Source organism: Notechis scutatus, chromosome 1 (assembly GCF_049901735.1).
Source record: "Notechis scutatus isolate UNSWTSFEM ecotype Mainland chromosome 1, rNotScu1.2, whole genome shotgun sequence".
Taxonomy (NCBI): domain Eukaryota; kingdom Metazoa; phylum Chordata; class Lepidosauria; order Squamata; family Elapidae; genus Notechis; species Notechis scutatus.
Window position 1 is genome coordinate 224,493,407 of NC_142009.1, and position 25,326 is coordinate 224,518,732.

Here is a 25,326-nt window from a genome sequence, read left to right on the forward strand (position 1 = left end):
TATGAAGTTATATACTTCATTAATATTTTTTTTCAAGTTCAGTTTTCCTAGTCTCGGGAATCATACACACATATACACAGAATGCTTCAGTTTTTAAGAAGATGAAGGAAAACATTGGTTTAACATCAATATGGATGATTGAAATTTGTCTCACTCGTGGATTCAAGATGAGATGAAAGCAACCTTATGGGAACTAGCAGAAAAAAAAGACCTTTGCTAGGGCACATTTGCTCTTAAATCCATGTGAAGAAAGGCTCTTAATTCCACTGGCTCCCTCAGTGGGTAGGAGGCCTTCTTTGCCTCAGTTTGATTGTTTTGTTGTACTTCCTGCCCAAGGAAACTGTTGGTCAGAGCCCTCCATTCCTTACAGATGGCTGACAAATCAGAAACAGGGTCACTGGAGGGAGAGGAATTTGTGCTGTTCTACAAAGCACTGACTCAGCGGGATGAGGTGCTTGAGATTTTCCAGGAGTATTCTGAAGATGGGAAGAAGCTGACCCTCTTGGAATTTGTGGACTTCTTGCAACAGGAGCAGATGGAGGTCAATGGCACCGATGAGCTTGCAATGGAGCTGATTGACAGATACGAACCCTCTGAGACTGGTGAGATGGTGGGGAAACGAAAGGAGAATTGGTGGGGCTGTAACTCAGCATCCAGAATTGGGACAGGTTGTCCAATTGGGACAGTGCCCAATGGTCCATCCAAGGTGTGACTTTCTAGTGTTAGCAGAATTCCCTCAAACCGGCATTGCTGTTTTGTAACAGTTACATGACTCCATTGTCCTAGAGACTTCTAAGAGCTGTTCTTTCCAGACTGATCGAAGGCTCCTGCTTCATTTCAGCCTTTATTTAGTTCAGTGTCTGTCTTAGCGGGGCTTTTGTCTTGAAAGGCCTATTTCGGTTTCTGTGCCTCCTCACCCACTTTTTCTTCCGATAGGCAAAGCTCGTCATATCCTGAGCCCAGATGGATTCCTCATGTATCTCTGCTCACCAGACGGCTCCATCTTCAACCCTGAGCACAGGAAGATTTTCCAGGATATGTCTCAGCCTCTCTGCCATTATTTTATCTCTTCCTCTCACAACACATATCTGATTGAAGACCAGCTGCGAGGACAAAGCAGTGTTGAAGGATACATCAGGTATCAAAATGAAAGGAGAGATGAAAAAGTAGCTGCATCAATAGTTCTTTCGCTGATTTTCCAAGCCCTTTCTCAGCTCATCATACCCCCTTGACTGATATCCCCAATTAGCTTTATGATTAAACTTATGGCTCTTCCTTACAATCAAGTTAAGTGCTATCCACCAATCTTTGAACTCGCAGAAAAAAATAGAAATGGTCCTTCCTGAGTTTCTAGATCTTATTGTGGATTGTGGTAGAATCCTCTAGGATTATAGTACTTGGAGGACTTCTGCTTGTGTGTCCTGGGTATGGGAACTAGTGCTGCTCAGGATTTTTTGATCCCCCATACAACCATGGGCTCTGGTAAGGGTAGTCATGTGTTAGACCTAGAATTTGGTTCAGACCCAATGGTGCAACATCAGAAGAAGAAAAAAACCCAAACCCAAAAACTTTAACCAAACCCCACCCCCCCCCCACAAAAGCAAAAAAAAAACACACACACCCCCCAACCCCCCCCCCCCCACCCAAAAATAATCATTCATCTGCATTACTTGAACTTTCTAATCAAGCTGAACATTACTAATTTCTCAGGCCCTTGCAAAGGTGGAACAATTAAGATAATCCTCCCCCTGCATCTGATAGAACCAGTTAATTTTTTTGGTTGACACTTGGGGATTTTCCCAGTGTTCTGAAGGTCAGTTCTGCTATGCATTCTCCCAGCTGTCTGTGGAATAGGGAAGGTGTTAGATATAGTTTTTCAAAAAATATTTTCTCCATGTTCACTCTTCAACCAGGCAACAGATGAGGAAACTGCTAACATCGTATTCTCAGGGCTGAAGGGCCAATGAATTGCTTTCTCTTTCTTGCAGGGCTCTCAAACGGGGCTGCCGGTGTTTAGAGGTTGATTGTTGGGATGGATCGAATGGAGAACCAATTGTCTATCATGGCTATACATTCACTTCTAAGATCCCTTTCCGTGATGTGGTGACAACTCTTGAGAAATATGCCTTCTGGGTAAGTTGTATGCCTCTACCACAGCGGTGTCAAACTTGCATCGTCACGTGACATATCAGGACTTTTTTCCCTTTCATTAAACCAGGTGGGGGCGGGGCCAGCACGTGACACATCCGGCCAGTGGGCCGTGAGTTTGACACCCCTGCTCTACCACAAGGAATCCCTGTAGGGCTGAACTCCACCTATAGGTGGGAAGGAGGTAATGATAAAAGTATGGATTTGTTAGGCTTGAGCAGAAGGAGTTCAATATAGCATATAGCATTTAGAATAATGCCAACTTGCAAGGTATATTTTGGGCTCAGCTCTTTTTGAACAAGTGTTTGGAGATCAAATCTCTCTCTCTCTTATTGTAACTCAGAATCCCTTCAAAAACAGCTAACAATGGCCAATTATTTACGGTGATGTTGATGATCATGACGACAATGATGACGATGATGAATATTTGTATGCTGCCCAACTCCCAATGAATAAGTATAGCTCACAAAAGTACTTTTTAAACACACAATAAGAGAAAAAAAATAAAAGTATAAAAGATGGTAAAAATACAAGACCTGGACAGGAATGAAAAAGAAACAAACTCACACAACCCAAGAGGGCTTCACTTGCACTTGACAAAGGTTTAGCAGGATGGGAACCATCTGGATCTTGGGGCAAGTCTCATTTCAGAAGGCAGGCATTGCTACCGAGGTGTGTTTCTAGGGTCCTGATAGATGGCATTGTTTAATCGAAAGTGTTACGAACTAAGCAAACGCGTTAGTTTAAAATCCTAAATAGTTTTGCTTCCACGGCAGGCTCGTAATCCTGCACTTCTGATTGGCCCGCGAACAGCGGATCGTGATTGGTCGTTTCTGGCTGATCTGATTGGCTGATAACGGGTCGCCGCTGATTGGACGCTCCCAGCGCGGCAAACTCAAATCATTGGTTGTTGTGACAGCAGCCAGCTCTATAAAAGGAGCTGCTGCTGCCCAAGTATTTTGCTCTGTTCTGAAGTCACTAATAAAGAGTTGGAGTCACTATTCGATGCCTCGTCTCCGTTCCTTGCGCCCACGCTCCAGACTTAACACTGGCGACGAAGGTGGGATGCGGAGACGATAGAGCTGACTGAACACTCACCGAACGCTAACAGAGCACGTGGCTGAGAGCGCACCAAGAAGCGGCAGAATGACCAGCAGCGCTATACCACCCGCTCCATTCGACCCGGCTAACGAAGACTGGGACTCGTATATAGACAGGTTCCAGATGTTCCTGGAGACCAACAATCTAAAAGATGCTACGCCTGGCAAGAAACGAGCTGTGTTCCTGACCCATTGCGGGCCCGCCATTTTTAAGATGGCGAAAGCACTTGCGAAACCGGCAGAAGTCAAGACAATGGACTGGGACAACCTCGCCCCAATCCTCCGGGCCCATTATGCACCGGCAGTGCCAATACTCATCAGGAGACACGAGTTTTACCAGAGGGACCAACAGGAAAGCGAAAGTGTTGGAGACTTCATCGCTGACCTCAGGAACCTGGGGGGACTCTGTGGCTTCGCAAATCTCGAGGAAGCCATGAGAGATCGAATTGTTCTGGGCCTAAAAGACCCCATGACCCAGAGCAAGATTATGGCGAAGGGAGACATCGCCCTCGCAGATGTCATCGCTGATACTACTGCAGCAGAAGTAACCAGAAAGTCAGCCGCTCGTATGCGCCGAGCGAACGCACCGCACCGCCAACTCGCCAGTGACACTACGCCTTTCTCCGAGAGGCACACAACGACCACCCACCATGAGGACCTCGAATCCTCATCAGAAAGCGAGGAAGAGGAGGTCAACAGACTCAGGTTAGAACGCGACCAGCAAGACCAGCGAAATCGCAAATCTCCATGCCAATGTGCTGGATGCGGGGGAAATCACCCGCAATCAGACTGCAAATTCCTAGACGCACTCTGCCGTTCCTGTGGAAAGAGGGGCCACATCGCAAAGGTCTGCAGAAGCAAGCGAGGGTCCAGCCCAACCAGAAGAGAAAATAATTTCCGGCAGACAACAGGCACCCCACCAGTAAATTGGGACCGCCTAAGCAATCAATGGAACCACCACTACAGAAATCGAGCACCTGCCACTTCATCCAGACGAGAAGAGGCTCATCAGACCATCACCATCGGCCACGCTTCATCCCTTGATGCAAGGAAAATACGAGTGAAGGTCGCCATTGAGAATCGACCATGTGTTATGGAGGTCGACTCTGGATCGTCCCTATCCATGGTCTCCTGGAAAACCTTCAAACAGCTGATCCCTGACATCCATTGCCAGGACCTCAGCACTCAAAAAATCATATTGAAAGACTACCAAGGAAACAGAATTCCAGTTGCCGGTTCCAGCCACGTCCGAGTATCCTTCAAAGACCACACCGCAACCCTACCTCTGACCATCGTTGATCGAGATCGGCCCAGCCTGCTAGGCTTGCAGTGGTTCGCGCCATTAGGAATTGAACTAGCTGGCATCAACCAGACCGGAAGTGATGACTGGGAAGCGGCCCTCGTCCAGGAATTTCAGGACGTGTTCACCGAGAAGCTAGGCAAGTACAAGGGATCCCCCATATCTTTAACCTCAGCCCCGAGGTTGTGCCCATTCGCCTTAAGCCTCGTCGAGTGCCCTTTGCACTCAAGCCAAAGATTGATGAACAACTGGACAAATTAATAGCCCAGGGCGTGTTGGAACCGATTGACCACGCCCGATGGGAGACCCCAATCGTAACCCCCATAAAACCTGACGGATCTTTGAGAATTTGTGGGGATTACCGGGCCACCCTAAATCACGCGCTCCAGCAGAGCGCTTACCCTGTACCTGTGGTCCAACACCTTCTTCATTCCCTGGGAGGTGGAAAAATATTCGCAAAATTGGACCTAGCTCAGGCGTACCAGCAGTTGCCCGTAGATGCACAGACTGCAGAGGCCCAAACTATAGTCACGCACAGAGGGGCATTCAAGTGTAATAGACTTCAATTCGGAGTGAGTGTAGCACCTGGCATTTTCCAGAGTTTGATGGAAAGATTGCTACAGGGCATAAAAGGGGTCGTGCCCTACTTCGATGATGTCTTGATAGCTGCCCCCACTAGAAGCCTATTAGAAAAACGACTCAGAATGGTTCTCCAGAAATTTAAAGACGCTGGCCTGAAGGTCAAAAAGGACAAGTGCCAACTATGTACAGAGAGGGTTGAATTCCTGGGGTACCTTCTTGACAAACAGGGAATTCACCCTACTGAGAAAAAACTGACTGCAATAAAAAAAGCCCCAAGACCTAGAAATAAAACAGACCTCCAAGCCTTCCTGGGACTCATTAATTTTTATAACATCTTCTTGCCTCAGAAGGCGACTGTTGCTGAACCCCTGCATAGGCTCCTCGACAAGAAGGCTTCCTGGGTCTGGGGACATTGGGAAGAGCGAGCTTTTCAGCAAGTAAAAGACCTTCTAACTTCAGATGCTGTATTGATACAATATAACGAGACTTTACCCTTAACTGTCACCTGCGATGCCTCACCGTTTGGGGTAGGAGCCATCCTGAGCCACGTCCTGCCAAACGGTACTGAGGCACCTATTGCGTTTTTTCAAGAACTTTATCTAAAACTGAGAGAAACTATAGCCAACTTGATAAAGAGGCTCTCGCTATTGTGGCTGCGATCAAACGATTCCATGAGTATGTATATGGAAGACCCTTTTCCATTATTACCGATCACAAACCATTACTTGGCATTTTAGCGGGAGACAAACCAACACCCCACATCTTATTGCCAAGAATGACACGTTGGTCAGAGTTTTTAGCCGCATACGATTACCAACTGCTACACCGCCCGGAGAAAGCCATTCCCCACGCTGACGCCTTGAGTCGCTCGCCGCTACCCGCAGTCATAGACGACCTAGCTCCAACCCTAGCCACGCTACAAATCGAAACCCTTCCTTCACCACCACTGACTGCACAAGACATCGCCTCGGAAACAAGGAAGGATCCTTGTTTGGCACGAGTCCTCAGTTGGGTGGAAAGAGGTTGGCCTGACAACGAACCCAACAACACCTTCAAACCATTCAAAAACCGACAGACAGAGCTTTTCTCACAAAGAGGATGCGTCTTGTGGGGAGACAGAGTCGTCATTCCGGAGCGGCTACAGCATAAAGTTCTGAAACTATTGCACGACGGACATCCTGGCATCGTGCGAATGAAGGCACTAGCGAGGAGCTACGCTTGGTGGCCAGGTATAGATAAGCAAATAGAAACCTGGGTGGCCACTTGCACCAAGTGTCAGGAAACTCGCTCAGCTCCACCAAAAGCCCCGCCAACTGAATGGGAAACACCCCGGGGTCCCTGGTCCCGTATCCACATCGATTTTGCGGGACCTACCAAGGGGCATACATTTCTCATAACTGTGGATGCCTATTCCAATTGGCTAGAGGTCCACAAAATGAAGAGCACCACCACAGAAGCAGTCGTTAAAAAACTAAATAGACTATTCGCTACGCACGGGTTGCCAGATGTCCTGGTTTCAGATAATGGACCCCAATTCACTGCTCTTGCATTTGAGCAGTACCTAGCAAACCGGGGGATACGCCACGCCTTAACATCGCCAGCTCACCCTGCGGCCAATGGCAGGGCTGAGCGAATGGTCCAATTCATAAAGAAAACTTTACACAAGATGGAGCAAGGGGACATCGATGATAAGGTGACCAGGATGCTCCTCCTCCAACATATCACCACAAACAAAACCCCAGCCGAACTCCTGATGGGCCGGAAACTTCGCTCACATCTTGACCGCCTACACCCTGCCTACACGCCGGAAAAGCCCTGGGGTCCAGCAGCAGGTATCACACGTTCAAGGTAGGCGATCCAGTTTTTGCAAAAAACTTCTCTGGTGACCCATTGTGGGTTCCCGCTACCATAACTCAACTTACGGGGCCCCGTTCCTACCGTTTACAAACTGCTAAGGGGAAAATGTGGAAGCGCCACATCGACCAACTTCGCTCCAGACTGGCACCTACTCCCGTCACAAGCCCTGAACCTCAAACCTGGGGGGGAAGGGAAATCGAGGGGGCCGGAAAAGAGCTAGCATACGACCCAGCACTCGAAACCCAGAAATCAGCACAACCAACCCTGGGATATTCACCTTCCGAAGGAGAGCTGGACCAGATGATCGCCTCACCACAAAGCAGCACTGCGACAGCAGCAAATCCAGGGAATCCGGATGACAGCCTTGACGGAAGCAGGGAAGACAACCCTGAGTCGCCCAGCGAAGAGGTTGGACCAGCCTTGCCGCTGAGCTCAGCGAACAGCCCATCGGAACCAGAATCAGGGCAAGGACTGGTGGAGCAACGCAGATCAGGTAGACAGGTGAAACGACCTGCTTACTTGCGAGAATACATCACCCCACCCCTCAGATGGAACCTAGGGGGGAGGGATGTTACGAACTAAGCAAACGCGTTAGTTTAAAATCCTAAATAGTTTTGCTTCCACGGCAGGCTCGTAATCGTGCACTTCTGATTGGCCCGCGAACAGCGGATCGTGATTGGTCGTTTCTGGCTGATCTGATTGGCTGATAACGGGTCGCCGCTGATTGGACGCTCCCAGCGCAGCAAACTCAAATCATTGGTTGTTGTGACAGCAGCCAGCTCTATAAAAGGAGCTGCTGCTGCCCAAGTATTTTGCTCTGTTCTGAAGTCACTAATAAAGAGTTGGAGTCACTATTCGATGCCTCGTCTCCGTTCCTTGCGCCCACGCTCCAGACTTAACAGAAAGAGCACACCAACCCTGCCAAATTGAATTTGATGGCCAGATATTTATACTGAGGTTTCCCATCTTAGAACAACTAAATATTAAAATTATTCAAAAAGAAACAAAACTCCTGAAGGGTGAGTTTTAAACATGAACAGTAATCAAAAATGTACTGTGTGCATTTAGTACCACAGATTTCGGCAAGCTGGCCTCCAATTTGATGTACAGTCAGAAAAAACTCTCTGAGCTTGGTTGTTTGCTTGCAGACATTTTTTGACCATCTAAATAACATCTTTAGTTTTATCTTCAGTAGCACTGAAGTTCTTACCTAGTTAGGTAATGAAAAGTCCACAAGCAAACAACTAAACTCAGAGAGCCCTAAGGGACTCCACAGTTCAGTCCTAAACTACATATATTCTCTTCTATTTTGAACAGTCAGAAGGCCTATAGTGATATAATTATGTCATGCGAAGCTGGTAAAAATAAAGGAGCCCCACCAGGTTCTAAAATTACCATCTAGATCAGGGATGTCAAACTCGTGTTGTCATGGCGGCGTCATGTGATATATCGGGACATTTTTCCCCCTTCACTAAACCGGGCAAGGGCAGGGCCAGCACATGACGCATCTGGCCCACAGGCCGCGACTTTGACACCCCTGATCAAGATTTAGAGAGCCATAATTACAGAGGCCCCTATCCCAAGACTCCTGCTGTCCCTAATGAAAATAATTTCAAAATTACGGGTATTGCAATGTCACAAATTACACAAATACATATGGGATGGAGCTTGTGCTTAGACATCACAATGGACTTTTTATTATTTGGCTTTTCTTGCCCCCTCCATGAACATCTAGGCTAGGGTTCACCACAGATCCTCCGGTTACAATTGACTGTAATTTTGCAACTTTCTTGCAATAACATTATTCCACAATACCAAGGATTTTCAAGGAATTTGGCTATTTTCAAATTTCCTGAGTAAAAAGGCAGCTTTGAGGATATCCATCCGTTTCCAGTGACAATAACTCCATTGTCCTCTTTCAGTTTCCGTGCTTCAATTTTAATCTCCCAAAAACTTGACCATCATTCTCTTATTTATCCAGGTTTCTCATTATCCCATCATTCTGTCTATCGAGAATCACTGCAGCATAGAACAACAAGACATCATGGCACAACTGCTGAAAGGCATCCTGGGAGAACGTCTCCTCATCAACACCATTAATGAACTTGTTCCTGTGCAATTGCCTTCACCTGAAGTAAGAACGTACAGCATAATTCTTTCATCTAATGATTATCCAGGCTGCCCCTTTGTTACATTTGATTGTAAAACTTAGTAGGAGATGTTTTCACATTCATAGATAAGCAGGTGGATACTGAGCAACTAAAATGCTGGAAAATAACATACAAGTTATTGAAGTTTTCAAAATTCTTCATCAGGCTAGATGGTACAAAGACCAGGAGAGGAAGAGGAAATAGAAATGCCCCAAAATTATGTCAGAGTTAGCAACAAAGTGAGCTTACATACAATCTTCTCTTGACTTACATCTACAGCAGTGCAAATATGCACAGCTAACCCCTCCTTTTTCCCCTGCTACATCACCATACTGTGTTTTTTGTCTCGTGCCCAATTCATATGAGACAGCTTTAAAACATCCTGTTTTCTCCCTTATGTTTCACAGATTTTGACATTGAAAAATGCATTTAATTGAAAAATGAGTACAGTCAGGTGTGCCACTTGAGATAGCATCAGGCTCACATCTCTTGGTCACTTTAAGCTGTTGTAGGTGTCAACTGATAAATTATTTCTATGGTCTTTTTAAAGTTGCCAACAGAAAGAGAGGATGGGAAAGGGGTTTGAAACAGCAGCTTGGAAATCGAAAGTGCATTCTATAAATAGTTTTTCAAAGATAGTAACTAGGTGACTGAAGTTTCTGCCACTCAAATATCTAACTGGAGAACATGATTGATGACTCTTGCCTATGGATGTGCCTCATTGGAGAATATGAATTATGATACACCCAGGGGGTGGGGGGGAAACCAGGGTGAAGCGTGACAATGAATTATGTGTCTTAGAGTTGGCTACATCCAGGCAGTGCAGGACATTTTAATTCCCAATAAATCCTTTTGAAGTTCTGGAAGTTTGGCTCTAGACTCATGATTTAATTGGGGTAACTGCCGGAATCCTGACAGTAGGCACATTACCTCCCTGGGCCTTGTTTTCCAGGACTGTTGGACATTTTCTAGGGCACAGGAAATTTCAGGTCTTTCCAACCAGGATTTCCTGATTCCCTGATTCAAATGACCTGATCATTTCCAGGCTCTTAGTTGGCCCCAGTTTAGAGATCTGCATGAAGATCTGCATCAGCATGAACAAAAGTTGAGTGGATAGCGGGACTGCATAGTGGTTCTCTGCTGCTTCATGGAGCAATGCTCCTTGAATTTTTAAACCAGTGTTTCTCAACCTTATCAACTCTAGATGTGTAGCCTTCAATTCTCAGAATTCATCAGCCAGCATGCTCTATGTCAGGGGTGTCAAACTGGTGGCCCACAGGCTGGATGCATCATGTGCAGGCCCCGACGACCCCAGCTCTGCGAAGGGAAAAAACATTGCGATACATCACGTGATGGCAACATGACGTCACAAGTTTGATACCCCTGCTCTAAGTAGTACTCTAAGTTTTGCTTTGGGTTGCTTTTTAAGAGGGATTTACTACTTTTCCGGAAAAGTGTGACGTCTGCATCCAAAAATATCCAGGAAATAGTTGGACATCCTTTGAATGCACCAATGCAAAACGTTTGTCACAGTGAGTTTTGACAGATATCTAAACTCAGCAATCTTGCCATACATCAAAACTCATTCTTGTGGAAATGCTGGGATCTTATAACCAAAAGCAACTTAGCTGGTCTGCTTCTGTCAAAAGCAATGGAATTATCTTCCTGTTCCAATCTGCTCTGTGTGTCCACATGCAGGAATTGAAGGGCAAGATCATTCTAAAAGGCAAGAAGGTTGGATATCTAGAAGATTGTCTGAATGAGCATCCAGACAAGATGCCTGAACGGGAAGAAGTTACTGAGGAAGAAGGAAACGAGATAGAAGAAGAAGAAGCCTTGCGCAGTGAAGACAAGAGAAAAGAGAAGGTATGTGGACACTCTCCTGGATGGCCTGCTGTTTACAATTAGAGAATGTAACCTGGATCCCTATTTTGTACTTACCACAAAGTTCCCCAAAATCATGCCACCTAAATTCATTGGCAAATCTTAGAAATAGCAATATTTCTGCTGATTTCATCCCAAAATGGTGTCCAGCAGATTCATTTATCTATTAATGTTTAATCCCTCCCTTCTCGCTTTAGCTTCTCTCCCACTTTTGGCCAAATGCAGCTTCTAGGAAAGTGCCACTATCATATTTTAACAATAGCCATTTTGGATACAACACTTGGGGTGGGAGGAAGCTCTAATTACTGGGAGGAAGCTCTCCATAGAGGCCCACGTGCTGGGTGTCCATCACCCTTTGTCCCGCCTCTGGGAAGGTCTGAGAGAAGGGCCAAGTTTGCCACCCTAGCAGGGTGCCACCTTCTGAAGGTGGGTGAGTTCCCAGCAATGCGGGTGTACACTGCTAGACTGATCAGTTGCGTAAAAGCCAGAACTTGAACAGATGAAATTACAAAGATGTCAAGCTCCATATGCAAAAAGGGATACTTTCCTCATTTTTGGCAGGAGTATTATTTATTAATAATCTGCAGATGAACATTATATATATATTTTTCAGAAAGGTAAACAGTCCCTTTCCAAGGAACTTTCGGATTGTATTATCTACTGTAAGAGTGTACCTTTCTGCAGCTTCCAGCATTCTTGCAGTCACTACAAGTCATATGAGATGTCTTCCTTCACTGAATCCAAAGCTCGCAAGCTCATCCGAGAAACTGGTGAGAAAGTTGGGATGAAATCTGCTGTCAGGCAAAATGTTTGGGCCAAGGATTAATGGGTGTACAACTCTGCCAAATGCTATTCTTTCTCATTCAACTTCCTCTACCGCTAGAATATATAGCAGATAGAGGCAGGCTGCAATTTCAATAACTTTGTATCAGATTGAAAAATATAAAAATATGTACAGCCAGCCATAAAGACACAATGAAGGTAAAGGTTTCCCTGTCAGTCATGTCCAACCCTAGGGCATGGTGCTCATCTCCGTTTTTTGGCTGAGGGAGCCAGCATTGTCCAAAGACAATTTCTGTGGTGATGTGGCCAGCATGACTATAGGCCCACATAATGTGTTATCTTCCCACCAAAGTGATACCTATTAATCTACTTTGAATCCTTTTGAATTGCTAGGTAGGCAAGATATAGTAAATAATACTAATACAGTAGAGCCTCTGGTCACGACCATAATTCGTTCCGTAACTTTGGTAGCAACCTGATTTGGTCGTGATCGGAAGTGAGACTGACTGAGCTTGGGCTTACAAAAAAAATGGTGCGGAAGGGGTAATCGGCACGGAAGGGGAAATTGGTGTTTGATCGCCACTCAAATTTGTTTGTGACTAGATTAAAAAATTTTGTGAATTTTTTGGTCGGAACCCAATTTGGTCATGGTCAAAAGCGTTTGTGACCAGAGGTTCTACTGTAGTATAATCATCATCATCATAATTATCATCATCAATGTTCATAAACTCAGAACTCTCCCCATGTGTTACTCATCCATGAGGGAATTTTCAGCACTAATTAGACCTGCAGCATTGGTTAAAATGAATTTTACTAAACCTGGATGATTCTGCAATTTACAAGCCTTGGAAGAGATGCAAGAAATGTCTATTTTCCTCCTTTTGTTATGAAGTAACTATTCTACTTACGTTAAGGTTTTCTACAACACTCTTTCTTATAGCTCTGAGAAGGGAGGGTCTCTTTTCTTAAGCTTGTCCTGAAGCCTAGCAAGGCATGCATACATAGCACCTTTGTGTGTGTGTGTGTGTGTGTGTGGTTCTCGATAAATGCTAGGTATTCTAGTATTAAAATCCTGCTAGGCTTCTTAATTAATTATATAATTAATCACTGCTGCCTTTACTGAATTCTTAACAATTGGTGCACTCTCTCTCATAGGGAATGACTTTGTCCGCCATAATACCTGGCAACTGACACGGATCTTCCCCAGTGGGCTACGGACAGACTCCTCCAATTTCAACCCCCAGGCAATGTGGAATGTGGGGTGCCAATTGGGTACGCAAAAGAGGAAAGGGACAAGGAGAAGATGAGGAGGGAAGAGAATGTACTGTAATGGTGAGGTTGCTTGATAGCCAGCACAAGGCACCTTGGCACTTTTACATAGAGCAAGGGGGCTAACTTTGTTATTTCTTGCTGCAAATTGTCCTGAAGATTCCCTTACTGAGTGGCTTTCAAAGAGCATCAATAAATGAATGAGAAACTTGGTCACAAGAAAGGTTAAAATGATCAGCAAGGTAGGCAGTTTTAAAAAGAGGTAAAACAAAGCCATGAGGCTATTAGAAGCTGCTAGTGGTTATCTACCATTATCAGAGTGAAATACACCCTATCAATGAATATCATTTGATGGAGCAAAATAGAAGGAGTGGGCTATTCTGTCATGTCCTTCATATTGCTGGACTCCTCAGACATAAGATCAGGGGTGGGATTCTACCAGTTCGCACCTATTCGCTAGAACCAGTTGTTAACATTCTAAGCAGTTCAGAGAACCAGTTGTTAGAAGAAATTACTGGCCTAATTGTTAGGAATAACCATAGTTACCTAACGTTGTTTGGGTAAATAATATATAAACCATGATAGCAAAGTTTAAATGTGTTTTTCACTTTAAACTCTAAATGATATAATTTGGGTGCGGTTGAGAAACTGCCATAAGAGGGAGCTAGAGAACCTGGATTACTACTAGATTGATGGTTGATTGTTCTGCGTGTTCCCTGTTGCTGACGTCGAAGGAGGAAAGAGTTTTGAATGCTGCATATCTAATCTACTGTGAGAAGATATTTACTGGACTGATTTATGGATTGACATTGTAAGTTAACTGACCTTTTCTTCGACACTGGATTTTTGCAATTGAACAATCTCCGGACTGAACTGATTGAACACTAGTGAATGATATTTGGACTGTTTGACCCTGCTAAACTCTTAATGGAATAAACTATTCAACTAAGACAGTGTATCCGTTTTTACTGAGTGTGTAAACTAAAAAACGCTTTCTCTCATATTCGCCTGAATGCCTGACTGCTGTGCACATTCTGCTAGGGTATATCCCTAACACTGGTTATGGGCCCAGGCTGCACAGTCAGACTAACCAGGATACAACAGGCTTATATAAATTGAGAGTTAGTGTAGTTACACAATACTGTAAACCGACAGCTGTGTTTTATTAGTTTATTATAGTTTAATATCCAAAGAAAAATGGCACAAGTCAATTTACCAAGTTTGTCTCTAATATCCAAACTGGATGGAACAAACTATGTTTCATGGTCTATGAAATGCAGTCTACTTCTACGCAGAGAAGGTTTGTGGAGTATAATTCAAAACCCACCAGAGGTATGATTGGGATCTGGAAGATGAGAATGATGCCCAGAAAATAAATGAATATAAACTGAAAAATGAGCAAGCTCTATGTATAATAGGACTGACACTCTGTGACCAGCAGCTTGTCCATATTCGTGGAGAAGAAACAGCTGCTAAGTGTTGGGAGAATTTAAAGAAGATTTATGTTCGAGACAATGTAGGAGCACATATAAATCTTACACGGAGGCTGTTCAGAACACATCTTCAAAAGAATGGAGACATGTTGACTCATATAAACACTATGAAGAGGATTTTTCAGGAACTGCATGAAAAAGAACTTATCTTCACAGAACTGCATCAGGTTTATATAATTTTGTCTTCGTTAGATGAGAGCTATGACGACTATGTAACTTCACTGGAAGTACTGCCAAAAGATAACCTCACATTAACTGACATTACTGGCAGATTAATTGAAGAAACCAGGAGAAGGCTTGAAAGGGATCAACTGAGAAGGGAACAACCACAAGAAGAGAAATTATCTTCAACAGCCTATACAATTAAAAAATGTTTTAATTGTGGAGGAAAAGGACATTTGGCTAGATTCTGCAAAAAAGGAAAACGCCAGAATGCCAAAAAGCATCAAAAAGATGAAATTTTTTTTGAAATAGCCATGTATACCAGCAAAATTGTAAATAATAATTTATGGGTTGTAGATAGTGGAGCGTCGCACTGCATAACAAAAGATAAGAAAAGATTTATTAAGATGTCAATGAGTTCACAACAGATATCGTTAGCTAATGGCTGGAAAATGAAAGCAAAAGCTGAAGGTATTGCACATTGTTCGTGTATAAAAGAAAATGTTAAAATGTTGTATGTACCACAACTTAAGTTTAATTTGCTTTCAGTTAGAGTTTTGATTAAACTAGGTTATGTAGTTACCTTTAGGGGAGAAAACTGCATAATAGAAAAGGAAGGTAAAAAAGTGACTGCAACTTTAAAAGATGAATTGTATGTATTGAATGATAATCAATTAGAGGTGGCTAATACAGTGTATAATAACGTTAAGTCTCATGACGAATGCATACATTTGCTACACAGACGTTTAGGGCATATCAATTTTAAAATGCTCAAGCAAACGGTTGAACTGTCTGAAGGTATAAAACTGAAGCCTTGCAGTAAGTATTTGCACTGCAATGCTTGCAGTCAAGAAAAGAGCAAGGTAATACCAGCAAATAGAATTAATGGATTTAAAACTAAAGAGCCTCTAGAGGTTGTATTTGCTGATATTATAGGTTCTAAAAAACCTAGTATGGGAGGTGCTCGTTATATATTAAGCATAATGGATCATTACTCAAGATATGGTTTCTGTTATTTAATGAAGAGTAAAACGGAAACATATCGGAATTTCTTTAATTGGTTGAAGTTTGCTGAAAGAAAAACTAAAAGAAAACTAGTAACTCTTGTAACTGATAATGGTACAGAATTTATAAATAAGAAATTCCAAAACAGACTGAAGATGGCAGGTGTTGAACATAAAAAGTCTGCACCATATAGGCCACAACATAATTCTTTTATAGAAAGACGAGGCCAAACAATACAAGCAATGGCTCGTACTATGTTGTCAGATTCAGGATTACCTGAAACTTTGTGGGGAGAAGCAATAATGTGTGGTAATCATATATTAAATAATGTTGTTAACACAACAACAGGTGAATTACGATTCACACGGTGGCATGGTAGAAAACCTGACCTAAGCTACATGCACACATTTGGAGCACCAGCATGGGTGCACATTCCTACACAACTGAGACATAAGGGGCAGCATAGGGCTAAAAAGTTATTATTTGTAAGTTATGAATCTAATCACAAATCATACAGATTCTGGGAAAAAGGTACATCTAGCATTTACTGTAGTGCTAGTGCACAAATCCTTGAACATGTAGGATGGGAAAAACTGGAGCAAGATTCAAGTAAGGATATAATCATAGAAACCTATAGAAGATCAAAACAATATATCAGTAAGCAAAAGAGTACAATTAAAGAAGAAGTACAGGAAGAGCTCATAAAACCAGAACAGGAAAGAATAGATGAACAGGATGAGGTAGATAAACAGGAACAAGTAGTACATGAAAGTCCACCTGTAAGCCCTGTAATACCTAGACATTCAACACATGAAACCAGACCACCTGACAGGTACCAAGCAACTGTAGTTTGCCAAGTTAGTAAAGTTCCAACTACTGTTGAAGAACTTAGAATGTATCCTGCAAAGGATCAAAAAAATTGGCATAGAGCGATGGAGAAGGAACTAAATTCACTGAAACAAATGGAAGTTTATGAAAACGTTAAATTACCTCCAGGTAAAAAATCCATTGGCTGTAAATGGATATTTAAATTGAAAACAGGTAAATATGGAACTGTTACCCATAAGGCTAGGTTGGTAGCTCAAGGATTTAATCAAACTGCAAGTGATTATGATGAAGTATTTGCACCGAGTCTAAAAGCAACAACCTTGAGAGCAGCTTTAGTGTGGGCAGCTAAGAAGAACTATATCATAAATCACTTAGATGTAGAAACTGCCTATCTGCATGCACCATTGCAGCACACAATATACCTAAAGAAACCTGTAGGAATTAAGAACGATAGAACAAATAATGACTGTTGGAAGCTTAAAAAGAGTCTCTATGGATTAAAACAATCTGGTTACGAATGGAACCAATATATTGTTAAGGAGTTAACCAATATAGGGTTTAAAGCAGGTTTAGCTGATTCATGTTTATTTAAGAGAGAGACTAATGGAACAGTATCATTGTTATTATTATTCACTGATGATATTGCCTTAATCACAAAAACTAATAATGAAGCTACTGAAATAATATCATTATTAGATAAGAGGATAAAATTAAAGCAATTAGGAGAAATAAAACAGTATCTAGGATTGACAATAAATAAAACCAAAAGTGGCTATAAGATATCTCAAGAGGATAAGATTTATCAATTACTAAAAACATACAAGATGGAACTTTGTAAGCCGGCTAAAACTCCAATGAGTCAAGAATTTAGCCACACTGATATTCAAAGTCCAAAGTTTGATAAAACTATCTATCAATCGCTAATTGGTAGTCTATCGTACATTAATAATTGGTCAAGGCCAGATATTGCGTATAGCGTTAATCAATTGGCACGATTCAACGCTGAACCTACTGAACGACACTGGCAAGCGACAAAACGTATCTTAAGATATCTTAAAAGGAAAATGCACTATGCATTGTTTTTGGAGCCAAGAGATGATCTGATTTTAAGTGCATATGCTGATGCAAGTTTTGCAACAGACATAAACACTAGGAAATCAACTTCAGGTACGGCTATACTGTTAGGAAAGGCACTGATTGGTTGGAGGTCAATTAGACAGCAACACATAAGTATGTCTACAATGGAAGCAGAATTTTCATGTCTATCTTTGTTGTGTACTGATTTGATTCTTTATAAACAATTGTTAATGGATATGGGAATAAATGTAAATGATTCCATTGTAGTATATGAGGACAATCAAGCAGCCATACAAATGGCTACAAATATTGCTGTGAAAACGAGAACTAAGCATACAGATATTAGATATCTAAATGTAAGGCAATCTGTACAAAGTAATTTGATAAGACTGGAATATTGTATGTCTGAAGACAATATAGCTGATCAATTTACAAAGGCCCAAGGTTCAATCAAACACAAAGAAAGTTGTGATGATTATGGGTTAAGATTGTAAAGAGATGTATATATTTTTATGTTACCCAAAAGGGGAGTATGTTAGGAATAACCGTAGTTATCTAACGTTGTTTGGGTATATAATATATAAACCATGATAGCAAAGTTTAAATGTGTTTTTCACTTTAAACTCTAAATGATATAATTTGGGTGCGGTTGAGAAACTGCCCTAAGAGGGAGCTAGAGAACCTGGATTACTACTAGATTGATGGTTGATTGTTCTTCGTGTTCCCTGTTGCTGACGTCGAAGGAGGAAAGAGTTTTGAATGCTGCATATCTAATCTACTGTGAGAAGATATTTACTGGACTGATTTATGGATTGACATTGTAAGTTAACTGACCTTTTCTTCGACACTGGATTTTTGCAATTGAACAATCTCCGGACTGAACTGACTTAACACTAGTGAATGATATTTGGACTGTTTGACCCTGCTAAACTCTTAATGGAATAAACTATTCAACTAAGACAGTGTATCCATTTTTACTGAGTGTGTAAACTAAAAAACGCTTTCTCTCATATTCGCCTGAATGCCTGACTGCTGTGCACATTCTGCTAGGCTATATCCCTAACACTAATCCTGTAAGGAAGGCAGGAAGGAAACATTCTGGTGTTTCTTACAGAAACTGCCTCTCCGTTAACCCTTATTACATTCTTGGCAGGACTAGACTTCCTGTCTCAGGAACTTCTCTGGAGTTTTCCCCCCCTCCTTTGCTGGTACTTTGCTTGTGTGGAGTGACCATTCAAAGTTACAATGGCACTGAAAAAAGTGACTTATCACCATTTTTCACACTTTACGACTGTTACAGCATCCCCACAGTCATGAGAGGCCAGGTGAGGAGATGCGTGCCTTGATGTGAGTGATATTGAGTAGGCCACACCCAGCCAATAACATGACCAAGCCATGTCCACTCAGTCACATGACCACTAAGCCACGCCCACCACCTAAGCCACGTCCACAGAACCCGTTGTTAAAAAATTTGAATCCCACCCCTGCATAAGATGATGACCGAGGTTAGCATTTGATCCGATCCAGTGTCTGGTTTCTTCAGCTCTTATTTACAATTATCCATCACAAATGACATCTCCAATCATTTTACCATCATTGCAGTTCTACTCTGTTGAAAAACAAAATGATGAAGTTATTTTTCCCTAGGGCAAAGTCATTCATTTGTGCTACATCATTTTTGTTATACACTTAATATATTAAAAATATCATTTGTGAAGGTATATGAAATTTCACTCTTTTCATACTATTTGTGTTTGCATTTTATGGCCTGAGTGAACAGTTTTAGGCCAGTTTTTTATAGTGCTGCTCTTTATATGGGAAAGGAACGTCCTCCTCCTTCTTTTTCCTCTCTTGTATGTATATATGACGAACACAAGGGATAAGGGGAGTAGAGTTTAGATGATAGGATAAACAAAAATGTGTGAGAAAACAACAGTAATGTCAGGTCACACTCTTTTTTCCCCAGCTACAGTACACATTAATTGGAGATGTGATCTGTATTGTACTTCCCCAACCTGATGTTTTTCATAGTTCTTATAACGACAATTCTCAGAATTTCCAGAATGGATGGCATTCATTTGAGCAAGACTGTTATAGATGAATAATTCACACAATACTCTTCATAGTTGTTTGCTTAACCAGGACTTACAGGGTAAGCTCCTCTTTGCAGAGTTTACACTTTGCACTGAGGCATTTTACAAACCACAATAGATGATTTCACATATCGTGTGAATTATTCTCTGCTGCACCATGGTTTATTAAAACCACAATCTACTGGCTATGCATACCAAGAAGCAACCCACATTATGGCTTAAAGTATTGTGTGAACTTGGTCAGTATGTTAGACTGGGACTTAATTTGTATTGCAGATAAAAAGTGATGTTCCTCTCTCTCTACTGCTTTTTCATTGGTCTCTTCTCTCAATTGATACTTATCTGGCAGAACTCTATGGAGGATAGATCTGAGATTCTAAGGGTAAAAGTAAATAATAAAATAACTGTTCCTTCTGATCTTTCTCATTTCAGTGGCCTTGAATTTTCAAACAGCTGGTACAGAGATGGACTTGTATGATGGATTTTTTAGTCAAAATGGCCACTGCGGTTATGTGTTGAAGCCAAGTTTCATGAGGGATAGAGAGACAGCCTTCAGCCCTGAGGACCCCCAAAGCAGGGGTGAAGGTAGTCCCTTGAGCTTAATGGTTAAGGTACTGTATGTGTCTGTAGCCATACTTTAACTTTAAAGATTTGGGGGAGGTTAAAAAAAATATGTATCTTCCTTATATTCATCCAGGCCAATGATCATAGAGTTTCATCCATCCCCAGGTTTTTAAAATTATATATATTTGTTACTATAGTTTTATGGTCCACAACAACCAATAAAAACAATAATTTCATTTTAAATGAATTTTCCCTTACATTTCCTCTGTATATTGGCAATTTCTATTGGAATGTCCCTTCTTTTACACCAGAAAGTCTACGTATGAGGAAATTAACCAAGGAACTAAATTTGGGGAGAGCTGCATTTTATGTTGCCTGAAATTGGATGGGGGTGTGGGGAGAAGGGCCACATGGCAAAAGGCAAAAACAAAAACAATACTCAAAGGGAAGAGTACCTTTTTCCCCACCTTTCCTTTTCTTATTACTGCTGCCATCCTACTCTTCTCCTCTCTCCCTTCAGTCAAACCAGTCATTTACTTTCGTTTGTATAAAATTCACATCTCCTCTTTCTTGGAGCACAGGTTCAGTTTTCTAGCCACACAAAAGAGCAAAGGATAAGAATAATCATTATCCAAGAATAATGGCTAGAGTATCTTCTAGCATAAGGGTCCCCAATCCCAGGGCTGTGAAACGGTGCCGGTGTGCAACCAGCTAGGAACTAGGCCACACAGGCAGTGGGCGGGTGAGTGAGCAAAGCTTTATCTGCCCATGCAGAGGATCTAAGTTGTGTGCAAAACTATCCCCTCCTGGTCTGCAGAAGACAATTTTTCTTCCAAAACTGGTCCGTGATGCCAGAAAGCTTGGGCACCGCTGCTCTAGCAGACCCTCCAGTTTCTGCACTCTAAGGAAACGCTGGTTGGAGACCTTTGAGAGCATTTTCCAAAGCAATGGCTATGTTCTGTCTTTAACTTTCTGGCTGAATATAAAGACGGTTAGTTAAACTCTACAAAGGCTTCCATAAAAAGTTTCTTTATTGGAGGCATCGTCAAGGTATAACTCACAGTTATGTTGAGATTCATCTAATGTCCAATCTTTGCATAGTTGTCCTCATACTGTGAAAATATGGTTATCTTCATCCCATAACGATGCAGCAAAGGGAAAGACACCAGCACGATGCTGGGGTCCAAGCAAGAATAAAGGAAACTGCCCCAACCCACCAAGGGTCAATTCAGTGACCAATCAGGATTACAGATGTGACCACATAACATGAACTACATCTCCCATGAGGCATTCCCTTACGGGGACAGCTCCCAATTCCCCACTAACTTTATACTGTCTAACCAGCACAGGCTGGCTCAGTAACATCAGTGCCAATGGAAAAATGGCACTTCTAGGGTCAACTGGCAGCTGGGGGCAAAAGAAGCCTTGGGGATTCTAGGATTCCTGATGACTTGGTCTCTGTGTTGAGCAGCATGTTGCAAGTTTCAGCAGTTGGTACTTTGCAGCTTCTGCCTTGTAGCTTTGACATGAGTTTCATGCTTGTGCGATTTTCTCTTTCAGATCATTAGTGGGCAGCAGCTGCCCAAGATTCCCAACAGCAAAGAAGGCTCCATTGTGGATCCATTCGTGCGAGTGGAGATTCATGGGATCCCTTCTGACAGTGCCAAGCAGGAAACCAAATATATTGACAACAATGGTGAGCCAATCTTACTGTAAAGATGAAGGAAGTTGGGCTTTAGATCTTACACATTTTCCTTATTTTTATTTCATTTCATTCAGTTCCTATAGCTGCCCACCTCATAAATGTGGCTCTGGGCAGTTTACCAGTTAAAACAGCAAAAAATGAACTCATAGAAATTAAATTTGATTTAAAAAATCAAAACAGATAAAACAACCAGAAATTTTTTTGTTAAATGAGATAGTAAAGCTCACAAACAATACAGCCACCTTGCAAGTTCCCATCTCCATGGGACCCCCAGGCCTGATGACATAGCTGTATCTTCAGGGACTTCCTAAAGACCAACAAGGTTGGGACCAATATAACCTCAGGAGAAATGTTGTTCCAGAGGGTAGGTGTTATGGCAGAAAGGCCCTCCTTCTGGGTCCTGTCAAATAGAAATTCTTCATAGGTGGGACCTGTGATATGCCCATTCTTCAATCTGTGCCAATGAAGTTCGGTTTCTAGATGGAATAAAATAAATCTTGCCACTGGAATAAATATGCAAGTTTCATCACCTCTCAGCCTTTTGGCTAAGATCAAGTATAATACACAAAAGTTCAACTTTTAGCCATCTTAAACTTGTCTTATATCAAATTCTCACAGAATTTCATTCATTGTAGGATTCAAACCTGGGTAATGGTACTCAAGAAATTCAAGGGCAGGCCAAATAAATAGAGAGCTCTGGAGACAGACAATATTATCTAAATATAGGTAGTCCTTGACTTACAACCTCACTTGAGGTCATTATATCTGGTGCTAAGCGAGACATTTGTTAAGTGAGTTTTGACCCATTCTGTGACCTTTCTTGCCACAGTTGTTAAGTGAATCACTGCAATTCTTAAGTTAGAAACACGGTTGTTAAGCGAATCTGGCTTCTCTGTTAACTTTGATCACAAAAAGTGATCAAATGCTCCCGGGGGTATTGCAATCGTCATAAATGTGAGTCAAGCATCTGAATTTTGATGGCAATACCATGGCAATGCTGCAACAGGTGTAAGTCTGTAAAACAGTCATAAGTCACTTTTTTTCAGTGCTGTTGTAACTTTGAAGGGTCACTAAATGAACTGTTGCAAGTCAAGGAGTATCTGTATGCCAAACTTCTTAAGCCACAGGGTATTATTGCAATGTATGTACCTCTCTGGATTAAGTGGAACAAAAACTAGTTGTGGCAAAGCCTTCCTCTCACAAGTGGAAAATATTGTTCTTGTGCTGTTTTATATCAATTCAATTTATATCCATTTAATACATAAATTAAATCAGTTATAGCTTATGCGGTTTTACAGGGCTATATTTATTTTAAAGTTTGTTATTAGATTTAGATTTTAGAAGGTTTATTTGAAAAGCATCTCAAAAGTATATTGGCTAAACATTCCTATACAACAAGACAGTGAAGTATAGGAATCATTGTTTAAAAAATCCCAAAACCGAATTTAATTTTACCTCAGAATGCAGCTGATTTGCTATGTTTAATTCAGTGAAATCTCATTGTGGCTAACTTTTTCTTCATAATTTCAGTTGCTTAATTCCACCCAGTTTCAATTACATTTTCAATTTTTTTCTTTTGTATTCGTGTTGGAAACACGAAACAATATTTTGGAAAGAAAGAGGAACTTTGCCAGAAAATATTTTTTTTCGCTGCCACTTTACCAGATTCCATACTACCAGTCATAAGGATTTCCCCCCAAGCATTCAGAATACAGTAACACTCTTCAAGATTAGGATGTTAAGATGATGGGAGGTTGTGAGGCAAGAAGGGAAATAGAAGACAACCATTTAAAAAAGCATATTAACAGTACTGAAAAAGGGAGCTGTGTGGGATTTTTAGGGATGATTGAAACAGTCTGTCCCAAAAGTTTTTTTTCAAGTGGCAACTGGACTTTCTTGTTTTTCTTTGAAACGTTTTGCTTCTCATCCAAGAAGCTTCTTTGGGACAACTATGACCTGGATGACTGAGAAGCTCCATCAGTGTCAGGTCCCCATATATCCCTATGGGGATGCTGCCATTCTGAGGGGAGAGGGCCTGGTGATGTTTTATGAGTTTTTATAATATCTGGCCTTTCCTTTCCTTTGATGTATCTTCCTGGGCTAGGGAGCAGGGAGGGATTGGCTTGGGGCTCTCTGTTTGGTCTCAGCTCTGAGGGGAATGAGCAACCTGCACCGGAGAACAACTTCTTATCACCTTCTCAGCTCAAGGTTCCCACAACAACTTCACACCTGTGGATTGGCTCGTCTCAGACTGGACAGAGGTTTCTACAATGATTAACCTAACAGATTAACTTCAGATCCTGCCTATTCCTCTTGCTATCACTATCTCCCAAAAAAGTTCCTTTTGAACTTTTGAAATGCTGCCTGTTTCAAGAGTTCTGCTTTCTTGAGGGGATAGAAGAGGCAAGTCCTCACTGAGGTGGCACAGTGGTTAGAATGCAGTACTGCAGGCTACTTCTGCTGACTGCCTGCAATTTGGCAGTTGAATCGCACCAGGCTCAAGGTTGACTCAGCCTTCCAACCATCTGAAGTGGGTAAAATGAGGACCCAAATTGTTGGGGGTAATATGCTGACTCCGTAAACCGCTTAGAGAGGGCTGTAAAAGCACTGTAAAGCAGTATATAACCCTAAGTGCTATTGCTATTAGTCTCAGCAATTTTAAGATGTGGAATTGCCGATTCTAAGAGCTGAAGTCCACATTTCTTAAAGTTGTTGACATTGAGAAACACTGGTCTAAGGGAAAGTTAAAAGAGACATTGAAATACCATTTAGTGATGGCATCTTCCCTTTATTTTGAAATTCTTAAACAGGTTTTAACCCACAATGGGGTGAGTCCTTTCGGTTCTACGTTTGGGTGCCAGAACTGGCCCTTCTACGTTTTGTGGTGGAAGATTATGACAAGGCATCTCGGAATGACTTTGTGGGGCAGTATACACTACCTCTCACCAGTGTCAAAGCAGGTATGGGACTCCTTATTACACTAGTCAAGAGGTAAAGTTACCTCACACCAAGTCTTGGGGCTAAAAATAATAACGGTCCTTATGACAAATAGGTTGGGGAAATAATTTGCAACTACATTAGATATTCCTTTTCCAAGAGTGCTGCAGTAAAAGTTAATTTTAATAGGCTATGATCTATCTGGCTGAATCTCCTGTCAGAATCTTATCTGTACTGCTGGGAATTTGTTAGGTCTCCTACCAAGGGGTGTCTTCCTTTCAGCCCAGCTCTAGCAAAAAAAGAAAAAAAAGTGCTTTGAATCTTTCTTCAGGTGGCATCAATGAGCTATATCATATACTTCCAAATTTAAAGTTCTACGATCCTTTATG

The 25,326-nt window shown here is 41.9% G+C and overlaps 1 protein-coding gene and 1 non-coding gene across 3 annotated transcripts in view; both read left to right on the plus strand.

Moving 5' to 3' along the window:
- Positions 1 to 25,326, plus strand: part of PLCD4 (phospholipase C delta 4) — a 51,477-nt gene that overhangs the window by 21,863 nt on the left and 4,288 nt on the right. For both annotated transcript variants that reach the window (XM_026665541.2, XM_087950392.1), the window contains 10 exons: positions 371 to 602; positions 937 to 1,138; positions 1,989 to 2,133; positions 8,969 to 9,121; positions 10,836 to 11,003; positions 11,635 to 11,791; positions 12,960 to 13,076; positions 20,164 to 20,342; positions 21,856 to 21,991; positions 24,811 to 24,960. In XM_026665541.2, the coding sequence (XP_026521326.1) occupies positions 371 to 602; positions 937 to 1,138; positions 1,989 to 2,133; positions 8,969 to 9,121; positions 10,836 to 11,003; positions 11,635 to 11,791; positions 12,960 to 13,076; positions 20,164 to 20,342; positions 21,856 to 21,991; positions 24,811 to 24,960 (1,639 nt within the window). The remainder of the gene's footprint in view (positions 1 to 370; positions 603 to 936; positions 1,139 to 1,988; positions 2,134 to 8,968; positions 9,122 to 10,835; positions 11,004 to 11,634; positions 11,792 to 12,959; positions 13,077 to 20,163; positions 20,343 to 21,855; positions 21,992 to 24,810; positions 24,961 to 25,326) is intronic.
- LOC148133204 (Nuclear RNase P) lies at positions 11,326 to 11,583 on the plus strand. The gene has a single exon (XR_015746998.1).